Below are 23075 nucleotides of genomic sequence, written 5' to 3'. Positions count from 1 at the left end.
AAATATGACAATGCAAAATCCCTGTTTTTGAAAAGTTTAACATTTTCTTATTATCATAAGTAAAATAACTAACATTTGCCTTAAACGAATAACCAAGACAAAGAGAAATGGGAAGGACTAATAGAACAAAATCAACTTCAGGAGCAACAACCCTGACAGACAGTTATGATAAAATAATGGGAAAAAGGGTTGTGAATAAGAAAAATAACACACTTTATTTTATATTTGTTTAATAGTAAGTTTTTATGATTAGCATAATCTATTATCAAAACAGTGAAGTTAATGATAACACGTGATACATTGCTTTTCCAACAAAAGCCATTTTGTATTAATTAATGTAGAAAATACAAACCAGCTCATGCTACTGAAGTTCATCAATATAATTGTATACAATCACTTTATAATATAATAATTATTACAATAAACTTTACCAAAAAAAGATAAATATTCTTCAAAAAGAACTCGAGAAAAGCTCACGTTCCTCCTTACAACATATTTTGAAAAAACTGTTGTTTTTTTTTGGTTTTTTTTTTTAGTAGTTAGTATGTAGCTGTAGATAAATGGATTTCATTTTTTTTTCCTTCAAATTCTAAAGACCATTTTGGGGATTAAGGTTGAAAACAATAAACATAATTATAAAAATTTGAATATGTTTTGTTCTTAAAACAGGGGTTTTATTTTGTAAAAGGAAAAAATTATTTAATACTTCAACAAACAGTACCACCTAATCACTGTCGGCATTTGAAAATCTGTTATATTTTTGAAGACCGTTGTAGCGAACAACTTGGTCATTTGCCACTGGCTGAGCCTCCTGAAAAAAAAATGAACTCAATAAAACAAAAATATATTACAACTAACCAAAACAGAAAACTTACTGGCTTTTTGTAATCCGTAGCAAGGAGAGCGAGCAGAGGACAGTAAAGCAAGTTGATAATGCCAATGCATCTCATGAGCCAAGGAAAGCCCATCAAGTGTGCCAGCTCTCCTCCTAGCATTGGGCCTGAAAATTAAATAAAAGTTAGTTACATTTAAATTTAGAAGGGCCATGATTTTAAATTGACCTTATTGGTCTTTGTTTTGTTTTTTTAATACAGCAATTAGTCTAGTATAATACTTCAAATCTTTTTGAATCAGTATCCAATAAATATTATCTGTTCTATTTTGTATTCATAAATGAAATTGTTTATAGATTAAAGTGTGTTTAAGAGTGATAGGTTTCAAAAGTAAATTACAGAATTGATCAATATAATTCAATTTTATACAAAGTTAATGTATTTTATTGTCGTACCTAATGCATATGCTAATGCTACAGCTGTTTGTTGCAAAGCATACACAACAGCATAGTTTGCGGAGTGCCTTGAATCGACAAGTGTTGCCAGGAGAGGCACGAGTGCTGCATCGATCACTCCTATGCCAAGGCCGACACCTAGATGTGGTAGAATCAAGCCTTCCATGGTCGAAGCCGTGGGAATCTGAAATGACTAACATTAAATATGATCTTTGCATTGTGCAGATGCACCCCCTACCAAAATGGCCGATATAGCAACTAGCAGCATGGCACCAATCGCCACTCGCCAACCACCGAGTTTGTAAGCAATAGCACCAAAGAAGTTGGTGCCAATGAGGTATCCAATGCTGTCTGGTATGAATACAGTGCCAAGCTCCCATTTCTGAAAAAGTTCCCAGATGCGCAGACGATTAGTAATGTACAGCTCTTCTTGAAAACTGTGTTTAGCATTTTTATGGTACCAAGGGGATGGAGTCATTGGGATGAATTAAAAGTTTGAACTGACTCTAACTTAGGTAAATATGCTACAGATTTCCAGTCTGAAATCATAGTGATTGGACACTGCGCCAGGGAAATAAAAAGGTTAGGAATACATTCCTGGAAGATAGCCATCTTCTCTGAAAGTCAGGCTGCACAAAAGGCCCTAGCCTCTGGCGGAAGTCAGTGACACCAATCACCTGATCCTGGTATGAATCCCTGGGCATTCGGGGCAATCAGGAAAATGAAAAGGTTGACATGTTGGCCAAAGAGGGAGCATAACATAAGAAAACATAAGAAGGACATGAAGATTTACCATACTCTCTAGATCCTGAACTCTACTGTGGCCTGGCATCTTTCAACAAAAAAGGTTACAACAAAAAATCAGTGTCAAAATTACAATCAAAATGAGCAGACAACATTCGTGCTGGCCTGCAGAAGCATTCCTTTCCTTTTGCCCATTTTTTTTTCTTTTCTGTTTACTCTCCATCGTTTCTTTGAGACTGAGAGCCGCATTACATGTCTGCGCTAACCCACTTCATGAGCTATTTCTAGTATTCATTTATTATCTGTGGAATCTGCCAACATCATGGAACATCTCGTCATTCCAGCATCCATCTTTTGGCCCCAACTTTTCCATCTCCATCCAGCCTGCATCATCTTGGACACTAACACCCGAAACACTGGGTCAGATTGTTCCTTTTTTTTGTATATATTTATTAATCATGTTAATATCTCCTTTTAGTTTGACATTATTAATTTTTTACAATTAATTAAGGTTTTCAGTTGAGACAAAAAGTCAATGGCACGAGTGGGATTCGAACCCACGATCTTCGGCTAGATACGCCGCTGCTCTATCACTTACACATCATATGTTGAAGATATGCAGAATCCTCACACTGCCAATGGTTTTTGTATTGGGTTTATTAAAGATAATTTCCACTGGATGGGGAAATAGGTTGTGTGAAATATTGCATTGTAAATAGATGTACACTATTGGTTTTTTTTTTAGGTAGATTTTGTTGGATTTTAGGGGTAATAAGATTGTGGCCTGGGATATCCTTTTGGAAAGACAGAGAACTGAGACTTAGAGGGTAGAGCTGAGAGGGAGAGAGAAATCAAGGAAATCAGTGATATGATCTGAGTGTGAAATGACATTCAGATCGGGATGAGGAGTAAAATCTGTGTAAAGATGGTTGGAAAGGAGATGGCACTTTTCTGCGTTTGACCCGGCTCAGATGGTAGGTAGGTTTCAAGGTTATAAGTGAACGGATATGTTATGAGAGTTAACTGAGAAAATAAACAAGAAATTAATGGTATTTTATTTTACATAAAAATTAAATTTAAAAAAAACAACACCTTTTATAATATATACATAATAGAATTTTAACGCTTTCCAGATTTCTTTTTTTTCTTTTGCTGTATTTTTCTCTGTTGTTGCCTTGGTCCTTCTTGAGGAGGGCTGGGTGTGTTTTGAGCCAATTTGGAGGCATTGGCCATCTTAGACATGTCGTATTGGTCTGAAGCTCCTGCTGCAGTGCCCTGAGTTCCTTTCCCTACATCTTTATTCCGCCTGTCTTTCTTTTTCCTAAATGTTGACCTTTCGTGTTTGGGCAACCAACGTTCAGGGTCAGGGGTGACGTTTGGATTGTAGTTCTTCGGAAGGTGCTTTTTACGTTTAGAGTGGGATTTTTTCTTTTTGACAAGTGGTGTTCCAGGAGAAGGATCAACCTTAGCAGCTTTTTTGATCACTTTCATGCCCATCATCCAACTGGTGGATTCAAGAGTGTCAGCATCAATGTTGGGTGTGAGATCAACCAGGTGAGGAAGCTTGTTGCTCATGTTATTCGCCTTAGTTGGGTCAAACTGAGCATAAGCTATTATTAATTGAGCAAGTGTCATGACGTCATTGGAATTGATTTTCAGAAGTTCTTCTAGACTTGATGCTGCAATTTCAGGTTGGCCGTTTCTAAGATGTAAATCAGCAGCATGTCTCCAAAGAGCACTCAGGTCACCGACAGTTGTTTTATTTTTCTGGTTCCACGAAACAGCCTTTTCCAAAATTTTTGATGCGTCCTGCGGCTTCCCCATTTCTAAATACATTGTTACAATAGCACTGACAATACCAGGCCAAAATGTTGCGTCTCCCAAGGACTCCAATACTTTTACAGCTTCTAAAACTTTAGAATCATTTAGTAGCAACTGAACAATGGCCAACTTCATTTTTAGTTTGCTTGAAGGGTTCTTTTTTCCATGTGATTCTAAAAGATTTATAGACTCTGGGACTCTGTTTTCTCTGGCAAAAATAGAAGCTTTCATAAGCACTGCATTCTCTTCCATCCCTGGATGTTTTTTAACTAAATTGTCACATATTGCCAATGCCTGTTCACCTTGGTTTGTGTACATATTAAGCAAGCAATGGTTCATGTCTATGACCTGTTTTTGTGACCGTGTCAACTTAGGAAGGACAGAATCATTCATGATATTCTTCATTTTCTTTTTAGAGTCAAACAAATTCTGACCCCTGTTGATGGCAATACTGTTGTTACTAGCTACAGCAACAACAGCCAAGTCAGAAGGCTTTTTCTTTAGCATTGACGTGTATATAGATAATGCCTCTTTCTCATGTCCCTGAAAGTGTGCACAACAAGCCTGCTGTAGTTTAATGATACTGACCTCATCATCCACCTCTTCGACAGGTGTATCCTCATCAAACGACTCCCTGCAAATTTTCTCAGAAATCTTCAGTGTTTTTTCTGCCTCAGCATACATGCATTTCGCCATCTGGTAGCATGCGAAATTATATTTTATTTCAAACGTGTCACACTCAAATTCAGGCATTTCCATTGGCTTTCCAGAGAGGACGAGATTCACCACTATAGCAGCAAGGTTTGTTTGCCTTTCCTCATCAAATTCATCATTGGTTTGTTTAATTACATCTCTGTAAAGGTCAAAGCACTCTTCAAACCTTTCTAGTCTATAATAAACTTGGGCTTTGAGCTCATTATGTTTAATATCAGGATCTTGCACAGTCTCAAGCACTTCAAGTGCCTCCTCAATCCTGAAAAAAATTACATAATAATATAATATTATAATAATATAATAAACCAGCAATGAGCTGAGAATTAACTTATGGAGATAATAATAATAAAAAATGTTCGTCAGAGTTTTAACTGTAGAAGGATCATTCTAACGTGACAGAATCAGCTATATATGGTTATCATACTGACCCTACGCATATGTTTGGCACATGGACTTGATTGAAGTGATTGGCTTAAACCAAATAATTAACCTGCTAAGTTTATTTAGTTTTTCTTCATGATGAGCCAACATTCTCTGTTAATATTATTATAATTCTAATGGGGAAATGTATTATATGCGAGTCACGCTTATGCTTGCTATATACTCCATCCCAATCTAAATATAATTTCTACATTTTGGTAAAATTGTTTTACTCAGGTTTAATTTTTTAATTAATTTATTTTATTTAAATATCTTATATTTTTCTTTACAAACATCCAGCAAACCACAAAAAATAAAAATTATAATGATTGCAATTATTTAATAAAAAAACAAATTAAAAAAATTAAAAATTCAAAAAAGAGGGTGGCCACTTTTTTACCTCTCAGTGTATTTAAGAATGAGAATGAGATTGTGAATGTTTAAAGTTTGCTGAATGACTGAGCTTTCATTAGCCCTAGATCGGGGGTTCCCAAACTATGGCCAACCCTGACTAGGAGGTCATGGCAAACTTCAAGAAAAATTAATAATTACAAAAATAAATATAGAATCAATAAATAAAATTTAAAAAAATAATAACAATGAGTAGTGAAAATGAATGTTTTTTTGTTTTTTTTTCGCAACAGCAGTCATTGTGTTTTTCACAGACGTGCTTTAGCTATTAAACAAATGCCAGCCTCTTTTAAGAATGTTTTGAATGAGTTTGTTCAAATTATTAATTATATTAAGTCGCTGCTATTGAAATCAAGATTTTGATCTTTATCGAGATCAACTTCAGGGCCATTTTTTCAAGAGAACAAAGAACAACATGGGATTCTATGAACATATATCAATTATACATGGACAAAAAGCAAAGAGGATCTGAAGGACATCGCTGTCAATGAAAAGAAATCTGCAATTAATCAGTTGAAATGTAGGCAAAACAAGGCCCTGAAGATGATCTCAATAAAGATCGAAACGTTAGCACGATAAAGAAAACATTTTTTTTTAAACCTACATCACATAAGACCGCATCTCACGATCTTTAAATAATAACTATTTATATTTAAATGCAGCTAAATGCTTAGTCATTTCCTTTAATCATTCTTCAAACACCATCCTACATAATTATTCTCACAATAATACCACACTAAGCAGAGGATCTTGTATCAAAGACTTTGGTATCTTGTTTGACAGGTTGCAATGTAAGGAGCTTATTATTAGTGTTAACAAAAAAGCTATTAAAATTATGGGTTTTGTTTCTCGTAACTTTCATAATCCCAATTCATCATTGACATTGTACAAAATTCTCATTTGTCCTCTATTCTTGAATTTATCGTCAACTATAATTTACTTATTAATTTACAGTTTCCCATTTACAAATGGAGACAATAAAAGTATTGAGGTTATAACTGTACATAAATTTAGAAATATTTATAATAATAAGAAAAAAAAACAATAAAACAAACAATTTAGAAGGAATAGAAACAATTTGAAAATGTATTAACACTATATAATTATCAATTATTAATGATATTCAAATTCAATATTAATTATATTAATGTTACAATATTTAATTTTCTAACAATAAAATCTGATTAAACTGGCATTAAATATATTTTCGAACGAGTTTAACAATTTTTTATTCTTGTTATAAAACTGAATTTGGAATAATTAGTTCTAAGGCAATCGGTGGAGAATTTGTTGTTTGACTTCTGGAATGATAAGATGGAACATGAAAGTTAATTCGGTTAATGGATAATCAATTAAGAAACGTTTTAATTTATACAATAATATATAATCAAAGCAATTCCTTCTGTACTGAACAGTCGTCAATTTCAGATCTGTCATTACTGATGATTATGGTATTCTACAATTATTCTGTAATGTATCAGGTGTAAAAACTTTTTTTGAACTGCTTCTATGCGAATGATATGAGATATCAATATCTCACTGGCACTCTCAACATGACACACAAAAATGACCCATCTACACAGAAAACAAACACTTTGAGTGAGTATAATACTTTGATTGAGTCTAAAATTTCTATTATTGTATAAATTCATTTTTTCACATCTTACATGTATTTGCATAATTTAAACAATGTTTCTAAATCCCAGGCCCTGAAGATGATCTCAATGAAGATCGAAATGTTGGCACAATAAAGAAAATGTTTTTCTAAGCCCACGTCAGACCTAAGACCGCATCTCACGATCTCCGAATATTTATATATAATCTTTATACATAATTTATAACTATGTACATATAAGTTATTTAAACTTTGTTATCTGTCAAATTGGTACTCAAAGTAGTCTTATATAATTGAAAATCATTAATCATGAGTCAAAAGTGATAGCGGGTTTTTTTAAAATCAGTTTTTACCCACAAACGCAGTAGAAGGCAAAACAAAAGAAAAAATGATTATATTGTTAAGGTTGTAGAAAGTTATAAAGCCCAAGGTCAATCGCACTTCTAATATAATTAAAAAAGAATAAAGTTGCAATCTGTATGTAAAAACAATTAAATACACTATTATCTATCTATAACAGACGATAGCATCTTTAATAATTCTTCATGAATAACAGTCATTGTAGATAGATTTATACATTTTAAGAGTTTATTTGGAGATGTGAGTTGCAGTCTGGTATGATATAGGTTTAGAAAAAACATTTTCATTATCGTGCCTATGTTTCAATCTTTATTGAGATCATCTTCAGAGCATGGGATTTATAAACATTGTTTAAATTTTACAAATACATGTAAGATGTGGAAAAAAATGAATTTATACAATGCTAAAATTTTTAGACTAAATCAAAGTATTTGTACTCACTCAAAGTGTGTTTTTTGTGTAGATGTGTCATTATCTTGTCGTGTTGGGAGTGCCAGTCAGATATTGTGAGATATCAATATCTCACTGGCACTCTCAAAACGACACACAAACGTTACATATCTATACAGAAAACACACACTTTGAGTGAGTACAAATACTATGATTAAACCTAAAATTTTTATACTGTGTACATCACTGAATAAATTCATTAATTAAATTATACAAATACATGTAGGATGTGAAAAAGGTGAATTTGTATAATGCTAAATTTTTTAGACTCAATCAAAGTATTTGTACTCACTCAAAGTGTTTGTTTTCTGTGTAGATGTGTCATTATCGTATCATGTTGGGACTGCCAGTTTGATATTGATATCTCACTGGCACTCTCAACACGACACACAACCGTTACATATCTATACAGAAAACACATACTTTGAGTGAGTACAAATACTATGATTAAACCTAAAATTTTTATACTGTGTACATCACTGAATAAATTCATTAATTAAATTATACAAAAAAAATGTAGGATGTGAAAAAAGAGAATTTGTACAATGCTAATTTTTTAGACTCAATCAAAGTATTTGTACTCACTCAAAATGTTTGTTTTCTATGTAGATGTTTGATTATTGTGTGTCGTGTTGAGAGTGCCAGTGAGATATTGATATTTTATGTTTATATACGTTGGGTTTTGAACACCAGACCCATCTCACTGTTTGTTTTCTGTGTTACACCATACATTTTAAGAGGGTTGATATTCATAAATGTAAGGCGTTGATGACTTTAAAGAATAAAAGCTAGAGAAATGATTGGCAGAGCGATTGGAAATTGAAAGCATATCAGAGGCCTCTGGATTATTTAGAAACATTTTATCAGGACAAAATAATTGAAATTATAGTAATTAATAAATAATAATAATAATAAATATATGTATGTCTAACCTGTTGATCCTATAAAGGGCGTAGGCCTTCTCGAACTGTAAGGTCTTGGCGAAGCTGGGGAACTTAGTGAAAGCGAGAAGGGCGTCCTCGAACCTCGACAGCTGGATCAGTGAGATAATCCTGAACTGAAACGCTTTTTCGTCCTCGTGGTTCGAATGAAGGATTTTGTTGGCGATCTTCAGAGTCCGCTCGTAGTCGCTGATCTGGCCGAACTTTTGCAGATCAGCGTAAAGATTGGTGCGAATCGTTTCAGCAGTGGTTGCCATTTTTCAGACAGGTACAGCTACAGCGATTGACATACGCGTATTCATAACAGAAACGCCAATCGGCTGGAAACGAGGAAGGTTTCCACTTTTATCAGCCAACTCACAACTGCGCAGTGCTGCCAGGACCGATAACGATTTTTCCCAAGCGAGCCAAATAAAAATACATTTATTTCTACAAAATATTCCCATACTTTGTCATTTAGAAACTCATTTTGTTTAAATATTCTCCGTTTAATTTTTACCGAACTCGTTTTTACTGTTTATTCAAAATCTGGAAAGGCTCCCTAGGCGAGTGGGCGACAGCCCAGGAACTCCCCGACAGCACCCAGGACACCCTTTCATAACCACCACCCGACGGGCACCCAAACCGCATCCCAAGACACCTCCCAACATTGAGTAAAATACAGATTATTGCATATAATGAATATTCTTTTGTATTAAATTATTTTATCATTTTATCTTCATATTTCAGAAAGTAGTTTAGTTTTTTTTAAGGAAAGTTAGTAGTTTGTCTATTTGGTCGGAGTCATCACCAAGCGAGTCTTTGATGTTGGTTGGAATTTCCAGCCAATGTTTTTCACCTTCATATTTTTGCAATTTGTCAAAATGTGTGTAACCGTTAGCACATAGGCCTTATCAAACGTTTAGTTTCTCAAGTTAGGAGCGATTCATGGTAGATAGTGTGAACACCGTGAGGTTCGGTGCAGAAGCCGTACGGCTCCTCTGAGGGAAAATTACGAAGTACAGTTCAGAGCAATTCGCGTTTTGTTGGGATTAATGATGTCAACACCCTCCTCAGTCCTCTTGGTAGAAGCGTTAACTCGACCACTCGCCATTTGAAGAGATTCCCTCACATGTGATGTACATAGAAGGAGCTTTAAGCCTATCCCTCACATGTAAATACTTAATGGCTAGCTCGTGTGATTTCTCTTGAGTCGGCCCTGCATCATCTTCTATTAGCTTTTGCTCGACGTAATAGAACGGTTTCGAAGTTTTTTCATTGGTTTTTCAACCTAAAGCACTTAGCCCTTAGATGAGGCTATCAAGTTTCACGGGACAGAGATGACGCAAAAAGTAAATTAGTCTTATTCAATATCAAGGTGTCTTTGGCAGATTCAGCGGATAAATCGGACAATATTAGATGTGCTGTAGGGGTAGGATTCTATTGTCAGAACATTTTGATTATTCATACGGACAGATCAAAAACTATCGATTGTGTTTGAGCAGCATTCTTGGACGTCTCTAAACTCTTCCAAATACCAGGTGTGCGCTCAATATTTACAGCCGAAGCTATAGCCATCCGCGTTTCTATATGCATGCCATCATGAATGTCAGGAGTTAGTGATTTTGCCCGATTGCCAAAGGGACATTTAGATAGATAGATAGATAGATGTAATAATTCAGGGTATGGTATACTGCGCCCTTTAAGAGCTATTGTATCCCCTGTGCTCTGCNTTGGTGATAGGAGTCTATTTAGTGAGGAGTGGTTAGGAAAGTGAGTACCTCACTTGGGGATAGGACACCAGAGCCCCTTTAGCCTTTTCGCACCGTACCATGCCGTGGGGATCAGTGTGAATCCCCCCGTCAGGACGGCGACGAACGTTTCCCGGGGTTCACTACTTGGAAGCGGGGTTGGTCTTTGAACCCCAAAGGGACATTTATTCACTGAAATGCACCAAACGACCTCGAAACCAGATTCTACAAGACATCCGTAAACTCGCTTTGACTATTAAGGAAAAAGGGGACTGACGTATACTTTGCATGGGTTAAAGGACATAGTATCAACCGTTTTAATGCCAAAGTTGATAACAGCAAATACAGCCCGGAATGTGAGGGGGAAAGAAAATATCACAACGGAAGCTGATTTGTTTACTCACGTAAATCAAATTTTTAAAATAAGGTGGCCACTGACATATGACAAATTGAAAACTAATAAGAAGCATATTACGGAGAGATCCAAATCAAGGATACCCTCCATACCGTGGTTCTGGAAGATAAACCACCCTCATCGATTCTTTTATACCATATGCAGGCTCCGTTTTAGCCACAATCGATTATCGTAACACTTGCAGAAAATAGGATTAGTTGTCAGAAACATCTGCCCATGCGATCATTGTTCTGTAACCGATGCCGACCACGTCTTCCTATTTTATATAACATCATGCTCTTCCGCCTCGCAGGCAGACGAGAGTTGCTCGAGGTGGTTGTGCAGCATAGCATACCGTTCCTAAAAGATGCCGCTGTTGCTTAGATTGACATCAAATCTTGAATTGTTCGATGCCATGTTAAACATGTGTCTTGAAAATTACATCCTTATTTAGAGTGACAAAGTGACGACGTAAAATTATGAACCACAGACAAATTAAATAGTTTACCGATAGAGTTCCTCTGACATCAGAAAGTACAAGGCAAATGCTCATAAAGGCAAGAAAAAAAGTTATAACACTCAACTTTAACCTAATAAAAGATAACAAAAAAACCGTAATTTGTTTATTGTCTATTTTTTATTGGGTTTTGTTTGATTTTTACGTTGATGTTTCTTTTTCGTTTTTTTTTGTGCTTTTTTATTAGGTTAGAGTTGGGTTTTACAACTACTGTATTGTTCTTTTTTTGGTGTATGTTTATTGTAGATATTTTGCCTAATTTTTCTGCTTTGGTTGTTCACTATGTTTATTGTATCTTTTTTTATGTGTTTCATTTCATTTTTCTTTCTTTTTGTGCTTTTTAGTAAAGTTAAAGTTAGGAAATAAATTTTGCATAGGGCAAAAATTTGAAATAATGTGTCCAATCGTCAGATAAGTTCTCACATCAATAACTGTCGATAAGTGGTCCTCGGAGGGCTTGACCCGCTGAAGAAGTGTCATCCTAACCCGATTAAGAATAAGCCATGATACACATAATCATGATTTTACACACTTTTCAGACTGGCTTTAAACATTTACCTACCTCTGGTTTTATAGTTGTCATCAACCATAAAGGAAGACAGGGTTCCAAAATGGCCATTACCGAGGTCGACAGCCAAATGGCACCGGCGGTCAGCATGACTAATCCATCGCTCATCAGCTTCTTCCAACTAGTCTTTCCACAGCAACTCTTATTTTGTGAAATAAAACTTAAATAGCTTCAAAATACATAATTTTATATTTTCCTATTAACTGCTTACCTGGGAAGGCAGTTTCAAATCCAAAAATGTAAGTTGGAGACCTGAAAGCAAAAGTGTTGAGAACTACCTTTTTAAAAAGTGTGGTCCTGATAAATGGAATCGCCCAATCTATTTATTGTAAAAATCTTCAAGAGTAATTTTAACGCAGCATACTATAAACATTTTCTGCTTTCTTGTCGATCTCATAAATCCTTTATTTTATTACGCGGACCAATAAAAATAGTACTTTCTTTAAATTGCTACTAGAATTTTGAAAGAATCGGTTTTTTAAACTGTCGACATGGCCTCTATTCAATGATTACTTTTTTAAAAAGTTTTAATAGTTAATTTTGTCGTTATATTTCGTGGTCCGATTGACCAAATAACTTCTTTCAATTAATTATGTAATTAATTTATGTAAGGTATTGGTCGAAATGAAAATGTTAGTGTCACGAGCGGGATTCGAACCCACGACCTTCTGCTAAATACACCGCTGCTCTATCACTTGAGCTATTGTGACTTCGATCCACTCGGTCACCAAATTCCCATCACCCCAAAAAGGAGGGAAAATTCGAAAGGTAAGTTTGAGATGGGTATTTTGAGTATTTAGCCGAAGGTCGTGGGTTCGAATCCCGCTCGTGACACTAACTTTTTCACTTCAACCAATACCTAACATAATGATTAAGTAAATTTTGTGTTTAGTTTAAATGCTAAAATAGAAGCAGGGCTGTTTATAAAATAAGTACAAGTGAATTGTAAAATAAAAAGAAATAATCATGATCATTGGACAATTGCAATTCAAAATCATAATCCCAATAAACAAGTTATTCTGAACAATAATAATAATAATAAAATTTAAAAAAAAAAAAAAACATACTCTAGGTGAAGATGACATTAAGCTATCATTTTCTGATTCTAGGGCTACAGGGTGAACTGGAGGAAAAGAGATTTTTAATTAATTTAAATTAAAAAGAAATAAATTAAGTTTTCATCAAAATGGATAAAAAATGGCTGTATTTGAACAATGCACGTACACCAACAAGAAAACATGAAAAATCAACCAATCAGCTCTGTCAGAAAGATGAATTTGTTTCCATACTCACCAACGTCGACTACTGAGAGAAAAGCAATACCCAAGAAGGGTGCCGTCTTTCCGACGAAGTCATACAAAAAGCCACCGAATGGATATCCGAGGAGGACGCCGAGGGCGACCGAGCCCAAGACGATGCCCATGAGCCGGCTCCTCTCCTTCTCCACAGGGTAGTATTCCGCCACAAGGCACATCCCTGCAAATGGCAATGCAGGAAATGCTCAAATTCAATATAAATTCGCTTTTATACCTGCCACGCCGATACACGCCGAAGCCAGACCTTGCAGACTCCTGGCCATGAATAGGGATAAGTAACTTTCCCCGAAAGCGAATACTAAAAATTGGTGAATTACATGAACGATCGAAGACGAGAATAATGCACCAAGTGAACAAAACATAATACCAAAAAATAAAAATATTTTCTTTAATATCTAAATACATAAATATATTTTACATTAAAACTGAACTGAAAATGAAACTATTGTTAAGTCAACTACATTACCACCTACTTAGCAACTACACTCACAAAATTATGTTAACATTGTTAAGGACCTCGGCATCTTGTTTGACCAACAGTTAACGTTCATAAACCATATTTTAAGTTTCACTGCTGAAGCTCTAAAACTTCTCCACTTTACAATTCGTTTTTCTAAAGATTTTCGGAATATTCAGATTTTAAAATATATTTCTTTAGTCTGACCCTTCATTGAATTCTCTTCTGTAGAATTCACTAATTTCGTGGTCCGCTTGACCAATTAATATCTTAATAATATCTCTTCTGTAGGTCGGCCGCCACATTATCAATATCTAAAACATTTTCTTGAACGTATTCAGCATAGATTTCTTAGATATGTTCATTGAGTTTTATTTCACAATGTTGCTGTAAATTATTTAATAATTCTAAATGCATTAGACACACTTGAAATCAAACGTTCAAGTTGATATTATATTTCTCCATAAATTATTTAATGATCAGATAAAGTTTTCAGAACTTCTCAATTTAATTAACTTTAACATTCCATCTCTTAAACCCAACAAACTTTCATCTTAGCCTACAATAGGAACAATTATACTTTTCATTCTCCAATCAACTGAGTTCAGAGACAACCCAACTCAACATATTATTATTATTATTTATTATTTTTTACTTTTTTTTCGTGAGTTTGCAATAGTAAAGGTCACATCGACCCTCGGAGAGTTGGTGTTTTAGAAAAAGAAAAAAAAACGCATTTCTAATATGTCTGGTTCGAATGCAGGGCAGCTGGATTCGAACCCGGGACCTTTACCTTAAAGTGACGAGCGCCATGTCAACGCCTAAACCATTGACATCGATTTTTTTAATGATAAAATTACATAACTAAAAAACAATTTAAATTCCATTTCAAAATTGTATCTAGTAATAGTTACTTTTTTTGGAGAAAAATTATGCAGGGTACATCAGGCCCAGTTCAGCTTCAAAATTTCAAATAAGACCCTATACATCCTGACTGATGATTTTAAAGCATTTTTTACGCTGAAAACAATGGTGCATTCGGATTTTAAATTGGTCAAAAAATGACAAAGTTATGGCAAAAAGTTTGGAAAAAAAGTCATTTGGTTTGGTATTAATTAATCACATTTCATGTTCGAACTGCCGGCTTTGCAAAATTTCCTCTTTTAAACCACTTTTCACCGATGCTCAGAGCGATTGAGTGAGGGGAGATGGATTGACAAGCAATTTTTATCCTTTGCCGCAGTTCTCCAACTGAGGTTGCTGGGTTATGATTGGCGTAGACACTGTTTTTTTAAAGGTCCCACTGAAAATAGTCAAGTGGAGTTAAATCGGATGACCGAAGTGGTCAACAGATCAGCCCATGAGGCCCTATCCACCTATCCCGGAAGTGACGATTCACATAACGTTTCACCTGCAAAGAATTGTATGCGGGACATCCATCAAGCTGGAGAATCATTATTTGTCATTGTTGCAGAGGAACATCATCTAATAGTGTTGGTAAAACCTCCCTCAGAAAATTAAGGAACTGAACACCCTTTAAATGATTTTCGTAGAAACAAGGCCCAATTAATACATTTTCGGGAGGTCCACACCAAACGTTGATACTGTGAACCACCTGATGATGACATGAGTACGAAATTATCTGCTCCGTTCGAAAATTCCAAAAGTTTAGTACGGTATTGGAGATGAATGTGGGTGCATCATCCATAGGATGATGTGTGGAAGAAACAAATCGACATTTGTGAAAGGAACGCCATCATAACGTCATAATCAGAGTTCCGAAATCCCTCGATGCGATTAAAATCGTAAGTCCGGAATACATCTCTAATTTTATTTTTTGAAAAACGCAAAACCGTTCCAACATTTCGGAGCGAGGAATTCGGATTTTCGCGGACATACAGTAAAATATTCAACTCGTCAAAATTACGATGCCTGTTTCTTTTTGCCTTAACTTTGTCATTTTTTGACCAATTTCAAATCCAATTGCACCATTGTTTGCAGCGTAAAAATCCTTTAAAATGATGTCTAAGGATGTACAGAGTCGTATTTGAAATTTTGATGTTTAACTGGGCCTGAGTTACTTTGCATAATTTTTCTCCAAAAAAAAGGTAAAAATTCGAAACTAGACTAAAAAGTATTAAACACGTATTTTTTGATAGAGCCATTGGTGCAAAAGAAATTCAGCCGGGTCATGTAAAAAGCACATCCTGTTTATGTGTTCTTATGTATTTACTTATTACCTATATTTCAATTTTATTTTATGTATACCTTGTTTTTCTGTGTTATGAGTCTTCCAAGCCTGTTTGTAATAAAAAAAAGCCCAAAAGAGCAAATATTTTAACTAAAAGTATTCGGGTCTCTAAACAATTTCCAAGTCAACAATATTTACAAAGTTGTAAATTTTATGCGAAAATCTATTCCGTTTGGGTTGCATTTAATGATAATTCTGTACCATACTTTACAACTAGCTTTGTGTCTGTGGAACTTTGTATCGATTAAAAATAAAAACAATTCGAATTTATTCTAAAGTTAGTCGATGGCTGTTTGCATAATTAATTAGATTGTAATGTCGATGTTGTATCAAATCGCGTTTGTAAGTAAAGCCGATGGACGAAAATCAAAACTAGTTTCGAACTTGGAATTAAACCCTAAAAACTTACAAAGTTAATCCATATATGTATTTAGTAGTCATAATTCAACGTATTAATTATTCTTTTTATCTAAGATCTTGATTGAGATGAAAAGCTACTGTCATGGGAGGGATTCGAACTGACGAAGTCGCGATAGCTCAAGTGGTTAGAGCGGTGGCGTATTGAGCCGAAGGTCATGGGTTCGAATCCTGCCCATGACTTTAGTTTTTCATCTCAACCAAGACCTTAGATAAAAACTTGCTAAGTTACTTTTCTTTTTTCGTTAATATTTGCTAATCTAAATAGATTCTAAATTGGTAATGTACATTAAGAGGTAGTAAAAGACCAAATGGATGAATAATTTAGACAAAATATCTTACATAAGGAAGAAGTAAGGAGATTGACCGATCCGACGAAAAGTGGAAGTGTGTAGCCAACCGACCTTAAAACAAAATAATTTGGATATAATTTCGAAAGTTTGACAATATGTATATGGTCTACTTTGCAGCGAAGCCGACGATCGGGTTTACGACCAGCTGCACCACGGCTTTCGACGACAGAAGCAGACCGACTCTGGAGTTTTCCTCTCCGAGAGCTTCTTCGTATAAAGCCAACGTTCTGGAAAGAAATTTTAAGATGAATACGGGCTGAAACAAATTCTGTTGTTTAGTCGTCTCCAATCATCCTGGTCTGTCTTGCCTCGCTGAGTTTTTCTTGTCGTGTGACAAGTCTGGCCGATCAACAAATGAACATAGGAAAATGGAAACAGGAAAAAAGGAAGGGTAGCGTATCAAGATGATCGGAGACGACCGAATTACACGATCATCACAATAATTTCAATAAAATATCTCACAATGAATACCTGTTTTGACTCAAACCTGTTCTCGACTCAGCTTCGACAGTTATCAAGTAATCCGGGACAATCGGAACTGAAACAAGTACATACATACAGGAAAAAGCTTTCGTACGAATAGAACAAAAAAACTTCTGTAGGATCAGGATGCAACTGTGCTGTTTTGCTGACAGATAGATTTCCCTTTATTCTAAACAAATATGGCACAGTGACGGTAGAACCTCGCCACCAATCACTACGAGATCAACCAATCACTATAATAATAACAAGAGGGCTACCAGGTTGGTAGGTCTGGGATTTGGACCATAGGTTTTGTGGTGATTCTACACTCCAAAATATCGGACACAGTATCCGCCAATTCTGAATGAATAGGCCCTAGTTTCGCCAAAAATTATTTTTTGAAAGTTAAAATTTTACGTGTTTTTAATATTTTTATTTCCCCTTTCTACTTGCTCAAATCAACTATGTGAATATACCATTTCCAGCATTTTACAATCAATCAATAACTAAAAAACTTCTAAATACTAAATATTTTTGAAGTAAACTAGGTCATAATTTTTTTTTGTGAAACTAATATGGAATTTCGTTTTAGCACCTCTACAGAATCCCGATTATCAGTTTTTGTTTGAATTTAAATTAATACATTTTTTGACCTCTAAAATTTTTCCGATTTTTGAGAAGTCAATATCGGAATATCTTATTGAAATGGCTTTAATTTAAAAACGGCTAAAAGGTTTTTAACGTGAAACAGACATTTGAAAGAAGTGGTACATAGTTTTTTAACGACGTATGTACCATTAAAATATTTAAAATATTTCTATAAGAATATACACAAATGGCTAAATTTGGTGTTACCCTGCGGCCACGTTGGAAAAGAAAGAGTTAATACCCTCCGAATTGTATATCTCTTATAGCAGAAATATCCAGTGATGGACAAATTTAACGCCAGTAAATTTATTTAGTTTAAAATTAAATCTATTATCTTTCTACATTAGTTGCAGGTAATTAGAAGTTATGGTAGTCAAAATAAGCAATAAATACTGATTTGATTACGTCCTTTGTTTACTTTTGTATTGACTAATCCTATTTTCACAAAAAGGAGCAGTACGCCCTTCCATTCTGCTACACCTAAAGATCGCTTTAGTCAATCTTTTTCATTCGTTGATTTCACTCAATATTATTTTTATTATTAAACCTTTACCAATGAATCCAGTTAGGCATTTGAGTGAGTATGACAATGTCAGGGTTTCTATCCGAAAAATAGGAAGAGTTTTTCGGCGATCCAGTCTTAAGGGCTTCACAGTAGAAGGCCCAGGACTGGGTCGACTTATCCGTCAGGCAAATAAGATAAGAAACCAGATAAAACAAATCCAAAATGTTTCGATTTCCTCCCCGAACCCTTCTGTGGAATAGGAACCCACACTATTAATGAGTATCTCAGACAGAAAGACAAAAAGAAAACGAAGGAACAATGGAATTCACTCTTTCGACACAGGCAATCCAAGAATCTCCTAAAAAGTTTCGAAGGACAAGAAATTACAGAATGTGTCAAAGGAAGCAGGAATAAACTGCGAATCCTAATATGATTTTTAACAGGACAGCTAAATGGACACTTTGGAAGATTGTAATAATCCAAGACGGCACGTGCAGATTCTGCAAAGAGGCAGAGGTGACACCAACACATCTACTAACAAACTGCGGTGCTTCATTTGTCCGCAGGAAGAAGTGTTTTGGGGTGTACAATGTAACCATAGAAGAGATTCAACTATTGAAACCGGGCCTATTAATCAAGTTTGTTGATGAAATAGGACTCACCGGTGTGCTTTAATCAAGGGGGATACAATAGCTCTTAAAGGGCCCAGTATATTACACCCCGACTATTATATCTACGTCTACATCTTTGATTTCCTACAGGACTGCCAGGAAGACTAACCTCACAGAGGTTAGAACTGAATGAGGTTAGAATTGAGTGCTTGGCGTGGCCAGCTCGAAGTCCGGATTTGATCCGAAACCAACTTATGCGACGAGTACGACGACGAAATCCAAGTCCTAATACCCCTAAAAGAGTTGGAAACGGCTGTTCTTGATGAATTGGAGAGAATTCCTCAGGATTTTATCAGAAATCTTTTCTAAAGAATGCAAAGGCGTATAACGGACGTGATTCGTACCAGAGGTGGAAATATTCGGTTTATATCGATGATTTACATAAAAAAAGACAATACAAAAATTTTCGATTTTTTTTTGTTTTTCTCGAAAACTACGTGTTCTACGAGTCTAATTCCTTGTCCAATCGACTCATCAGGTCAATTTACATCGAAAAAGACAATACTTTTTTTTCGATATTTTGGGGTTTTTTCTCGAAACTACGTGTTCTACGAGCCTAATTCCATTTCCAATCGACAATAATTTTGTGTGTGTTTTTTTTGCGTTTTTCTCGAAAACTGGGTTTGACGAGCCAAAATCCTTTTCCAATCGGCTCATCAGGTCGATTTACATCGAAAAAGACAATACTTTTTTTCGATTTGTTTGGTTTTTTTGCGTTTTTCTCGAAACTACGTGTTCTACGAGCTTAATTCCATTTCCATTCGACAATAATTTTGTGTGTGTGTTTTTTTTTCGTTTTTCTCGAAAACTATGTTTGACGAACCTAATTCCTTTTCCAATCGACTCATCAGGTCGATTTACACGAAAAAGACAATACATTTTTTTCGATTTTTTGGGGGGTTTTGCGTTTTTCTCGAAACTACGTGTTCTACGAGCCTAATTCCATTTCCAATCGACAATAATTTTTTTGTGTGTTTTTCTCGAAAACTACGTGTTTGACGAGCCTAATTCCTTTTCCAATCGACTCATCAGGTCGATTTACATCGAAAAGGACAATAAATTTTTTTTTCGATTTTTTTTCGTTTTTTTCGAAAACTACGTGTTCTACGAGCCTAATTCCATTTCCAATCGGCAATAATTTTTTTTGTATGTGTTTTTTGCGTTTTTCTCAATAACTACGTGTTTGACGAGCCTAATTCCTTTTCCAATCGACCCATCAGGTCGATTTACATCGAAAAAGACAATACATTTTTTTCCCGATTTTTGCGTTTTTCTCGAAAACCATGTGTTCTACCATTTTTAGAATTTTTTAAAAATTTGATTTTGAATTTGCTGTTTTTTTATATTTTTTCAATATTTTTTTAGAATTAGGAATTAAACATTTTTTTTAAATGTCTTATTTTTAAAATCAAAGCTATTTTTGGTATGCAAAATATGAATAAACCTACGTACATAACAATTTAAGAGTGATGCGTTTATTTTGTCCAACAGTGTATAATTAAATTGTTTCTTTCTTCTCTAGCCAATATTTTCAATTTCTGCACTTGCCAATTTGCAGCATTTCTTAACGAATAACTGGTATTTTCTAGCATAAAATGGAAATATTTGTACTACGTCCGTTAAACGTCCGAGTCTCTGGATGAGGGGATATCGATTTTCACGAGAGCCGATTCCTTCAAACTTTTGAGCTATTCTTATAAAAGTCTTAAAATGAAGTATTGTCCGCTACGGGAATCTTCGAGCATACACTCTTACAGCTTCACGCCCACCTTGCAGCACGCAACATATTTCCTCTTTAATGCAAGAAAAGAAAGAAACTTCAATACACAATAAAGTCATATGCGGACTATAAAAATGACAAATGTTATTTATAATTGCTTTTCGACTAATTCGAAAAAGGTAAACAAAACAAAGATTTCAAATAACTATTATCAATATAACTAGCGATCGTTGCCAAAATATCACCTTTGTAATGCATACCCTTGTAAATTTGAACGTATGCTCTCAAAATTACATTGCAAACGCTTGAATTCACTTTTCTAAAAGCATGAATAAGATGTAACAGGTTTCACTCAAAAGAAAAATTTGGTGTGCTTTTTTATATTACCTTTTATAAAATTAACAGATTTGATTCAATTTCTACCCCAACAATTAAGAGGGTTAAGAGTTTTGTTCTAGCCATTCTTAGTTTGGAGAAAAACGGATGATACATTATGTTTCAGACCCTGTGTAGTATGTCAAACGCGTATACTAAATTTAAAAGAAAAAAAATTAAAGATAAAACTACAATATTTTGTGGGAAGGCTCATTGTTTATGTCATAAAATGTTCTTTTTTAAATTGGATTTTCCTGTTACTGTTACAAGTTTTCGTCAGAAAAAAGCTGATTTTACGGCAAGTTCATCAAAATTTTGGCTTACCGACTACTGTTAGAAGCACATTATCTAGAAGGAGGGAGTAGTACACTATGGTGAGTACGACAATCTGGGAAGGATGTCGTGCTTCGACCGACATTGTTCCTCAAAGGTGCGAAACGGGTCGGGTTGGCAGAAGGACTAAGGATGCTTAGGCGAGGACCAGGCGACCCAAAACCAATGAGCTGTGATATTAGCAGCGCGGCTGCAGACGGGAGATTGGCCAGCCGGGTGTGAGATTGCTCCATATAACGCCACCTGCTACTCAACCACAATCCACATTCGAATCAAAGCAGGTTAAATCTAGTTTTGAACGTGTTGGAAATCTATTTAAATAAAAGAATTTCTTTGATTAAGAAATTAACATAGTCTTGGAGACATTACCAATTTATTTACTGAGATTTGGGCTTCATGAGTTCCATAAGGAAAATTTTTAAATATTTCGACTCAGGAACGCATAAAATAATTAACAAGAGCATTCAACCTATCACAAAGATATACACTATAATTATCTTCAATTGACATATTTTCAATTTTGTTTTCTTAAAATTAAGAAAGTGATCTACAAGAAGACCGATCGGATAAGGATCAGATGTATAAATATCGTAATAATGAAAACTTAGATGACTATTAAATCGATTAGGTTCCGTGGTCCGATTGACCAAATAAATTCTTTTCAATTAATTAATCTTTAAGTAAGGTATTGGTTGAAATAAAAAAGTCGTGTCATCAGCGGGATTCGAACCCACGACCTTCCGCTAAATACGCCGCTGTTCTACCACTTGAGCTATCAAGCTTAAATTTTTTATCTCAACCAATACCTCACTTAAAGATTAATTAATTGAAAAGAATTTATTTGGTCAATCGGGCCATGAAACTTAATCGATTTAATAAGCAAAATGAAGAATACTTCAATAAAGCTCTCCGTGGCCTGAATTGGAAAATTCAAAAAGGTGGGGTTGAGATGGGAAGTTAGTGTCTGAGTGGATCGAAGTCAAGATAGCTCAAGTGGTAGAGCAGCGGCATATTTAGCCGAAGGTCGTGGGTTCGAATCCCGCTCGTGACACTGACTTTTTTATCTCAACCAATACCTTACTTTTAGATGACTATGTTGATGTAAATTTTAGTAGATTTAAATATTGATGAATGTGAAGCGGATTTCATATTGAAATTGGTATTTCACTTGAGATCGAGAAAAACCTCCGTTTATTTCAAAGTACGCTAAGGTTTTGTTTAGAGTTCGCTCATTCCGTCTTAAGACTGCTTCGGCTACGTTCCATAGGATATTATCAGACTATCCGAAGAAATAATACAGATGAATTTTGCATAAACTATATCGACGACATATCAACTTTCTCCCGAACCTGGTATGATCACCTTCAACAAACAGTGAAGTCTTCAAATTAAAACTGGTCAAATGTTTGTTCAGTTAAATCTGTGGGACATGATATTTCAAAGAAGAAAGTTGCCCCAGCCAATTTTTCAACAACCTGATGATATCTTGTGTGCCAGGATACAAAGGAATTTTGGGTAACGAATAAGTAGACAGCCTGCAAGATCATATATCGCCCCTAAACGTATTCTTGGGATGACAAAAACAATTACAGAA

At 35.0% G+C, this 23075-nt stretch overlaps 2 protein-coding genes across 2 annotated transcripts; both read right to left on the bottom strand.

Annotated features, from left to right (window-relative positions):
- Positions 1–234: 234 nt before the first annotated feature.
- LOC106666435 (synaptic vesicular amine transporter) lies at positions 235–21566 on the bottom strand. Its single transcript, XM_024230258.1, has 12 exons — positions 21473–21566; positions 17239–17305; positions 16878–16994; positions 16757–16818; positions 13504–13587; positions 13267–13449; positions 12185–12225; positions 11968–12114; positions 1527–1670; positions 1289–1472; positions 876–1000; positions 235–811 (listed from the first exon to the last, which is right to left on the bottom strand). The coding sequence occupies exons 1-12, from the start codon at positions 21564–21566 to the stop codon at positions 725–727; spliced, it is 1335 nt and encodes a 444-aa protein (XP_024086026.1). The 3' UTR covers positions 235–724.
- LOC106668415 (signal recognition particle subunit SRP72) lies at positions 3095–9118 on the bottom strand. The gene is made up of 2 exons (XM_014397134.2): positions 8756–9118; positions 3095–4826 (listed from the first exon to the last, which is right to left on the bottom strand). The coding sequence occupies exons 1-2, from the start codon at positions 9019–9021 to the stop codon at positions 3152–3154; spliced, it is 1941 nt and encodes a 646-aa protein (XP_014252620.1). The 5' UTR covers positions 9022–9118; the 3' UTR covers positions 3095–3151.
- Positions 21567–23075: the final 1509 nt, after the last annotated feature.

The sequence above is a fragment of the Cimex lectularius genome, unplaced genomic scaffold, assembly GCF_000648675.2.
Source record: "Cimex lectularius strain Harlan isolate CLEC.00 unplaced genomic scaffold, Clec_2.1 scaffold2, whole genome shotgun sequence".
NCBI classification, from domain to species: Eukaryota; Metazoa; Arthropoda; class Insecta; order Hemiptera; family Cimicidae; genus Cimex; species Cimex lectularius.
This window is presented reverse-complemented; position numbering and strand designations above follow the sequence as displayed.

What these genes read in the sequence shown, in the direction of transcription:
- LOC106666435 (XM_024230258.1), bottom strand. Translation starts at nt 21,566, where the DNA reads ATGTCGGTCGAAGCACGACATCCTTCCCAGATTGTCGTACTCACCATA. An exon ending in ATCGTCGGCTTCGCTGCAAA is followed by an intron (nt 16,819 to 16,877) that starts GTAGACCATATA and finishes TTTTGTTTTAAG; the next exon opens with GTCGGTTGGCTACACACTTC. An exon ending in TGACAACTATAAAACCAGAG is followed by an intron (nt 1,671 to 11,967) that starts GTAGGTAAATGT and finishes GAACTTTTTCAG; the next exon opens with AAATGGGAGCTTGGCACTGT.
- LOC106668415 (XM_014397134.2), bottom strand. Translation starts at nt 9,021, where the DNA reads ATGGCAACCACTGCTGAAACGATTCGCACCAATCTTTACGCTGATCTG. An exon ending in GCCCTTTATAGGATCAACAG is followed by an intron (nt 4,827 to 8,755) that starts GTTAGACATACA and finishes AATTTTTTTCAG; the next exon opens with GATTGAGGAGGCACTTGAAG.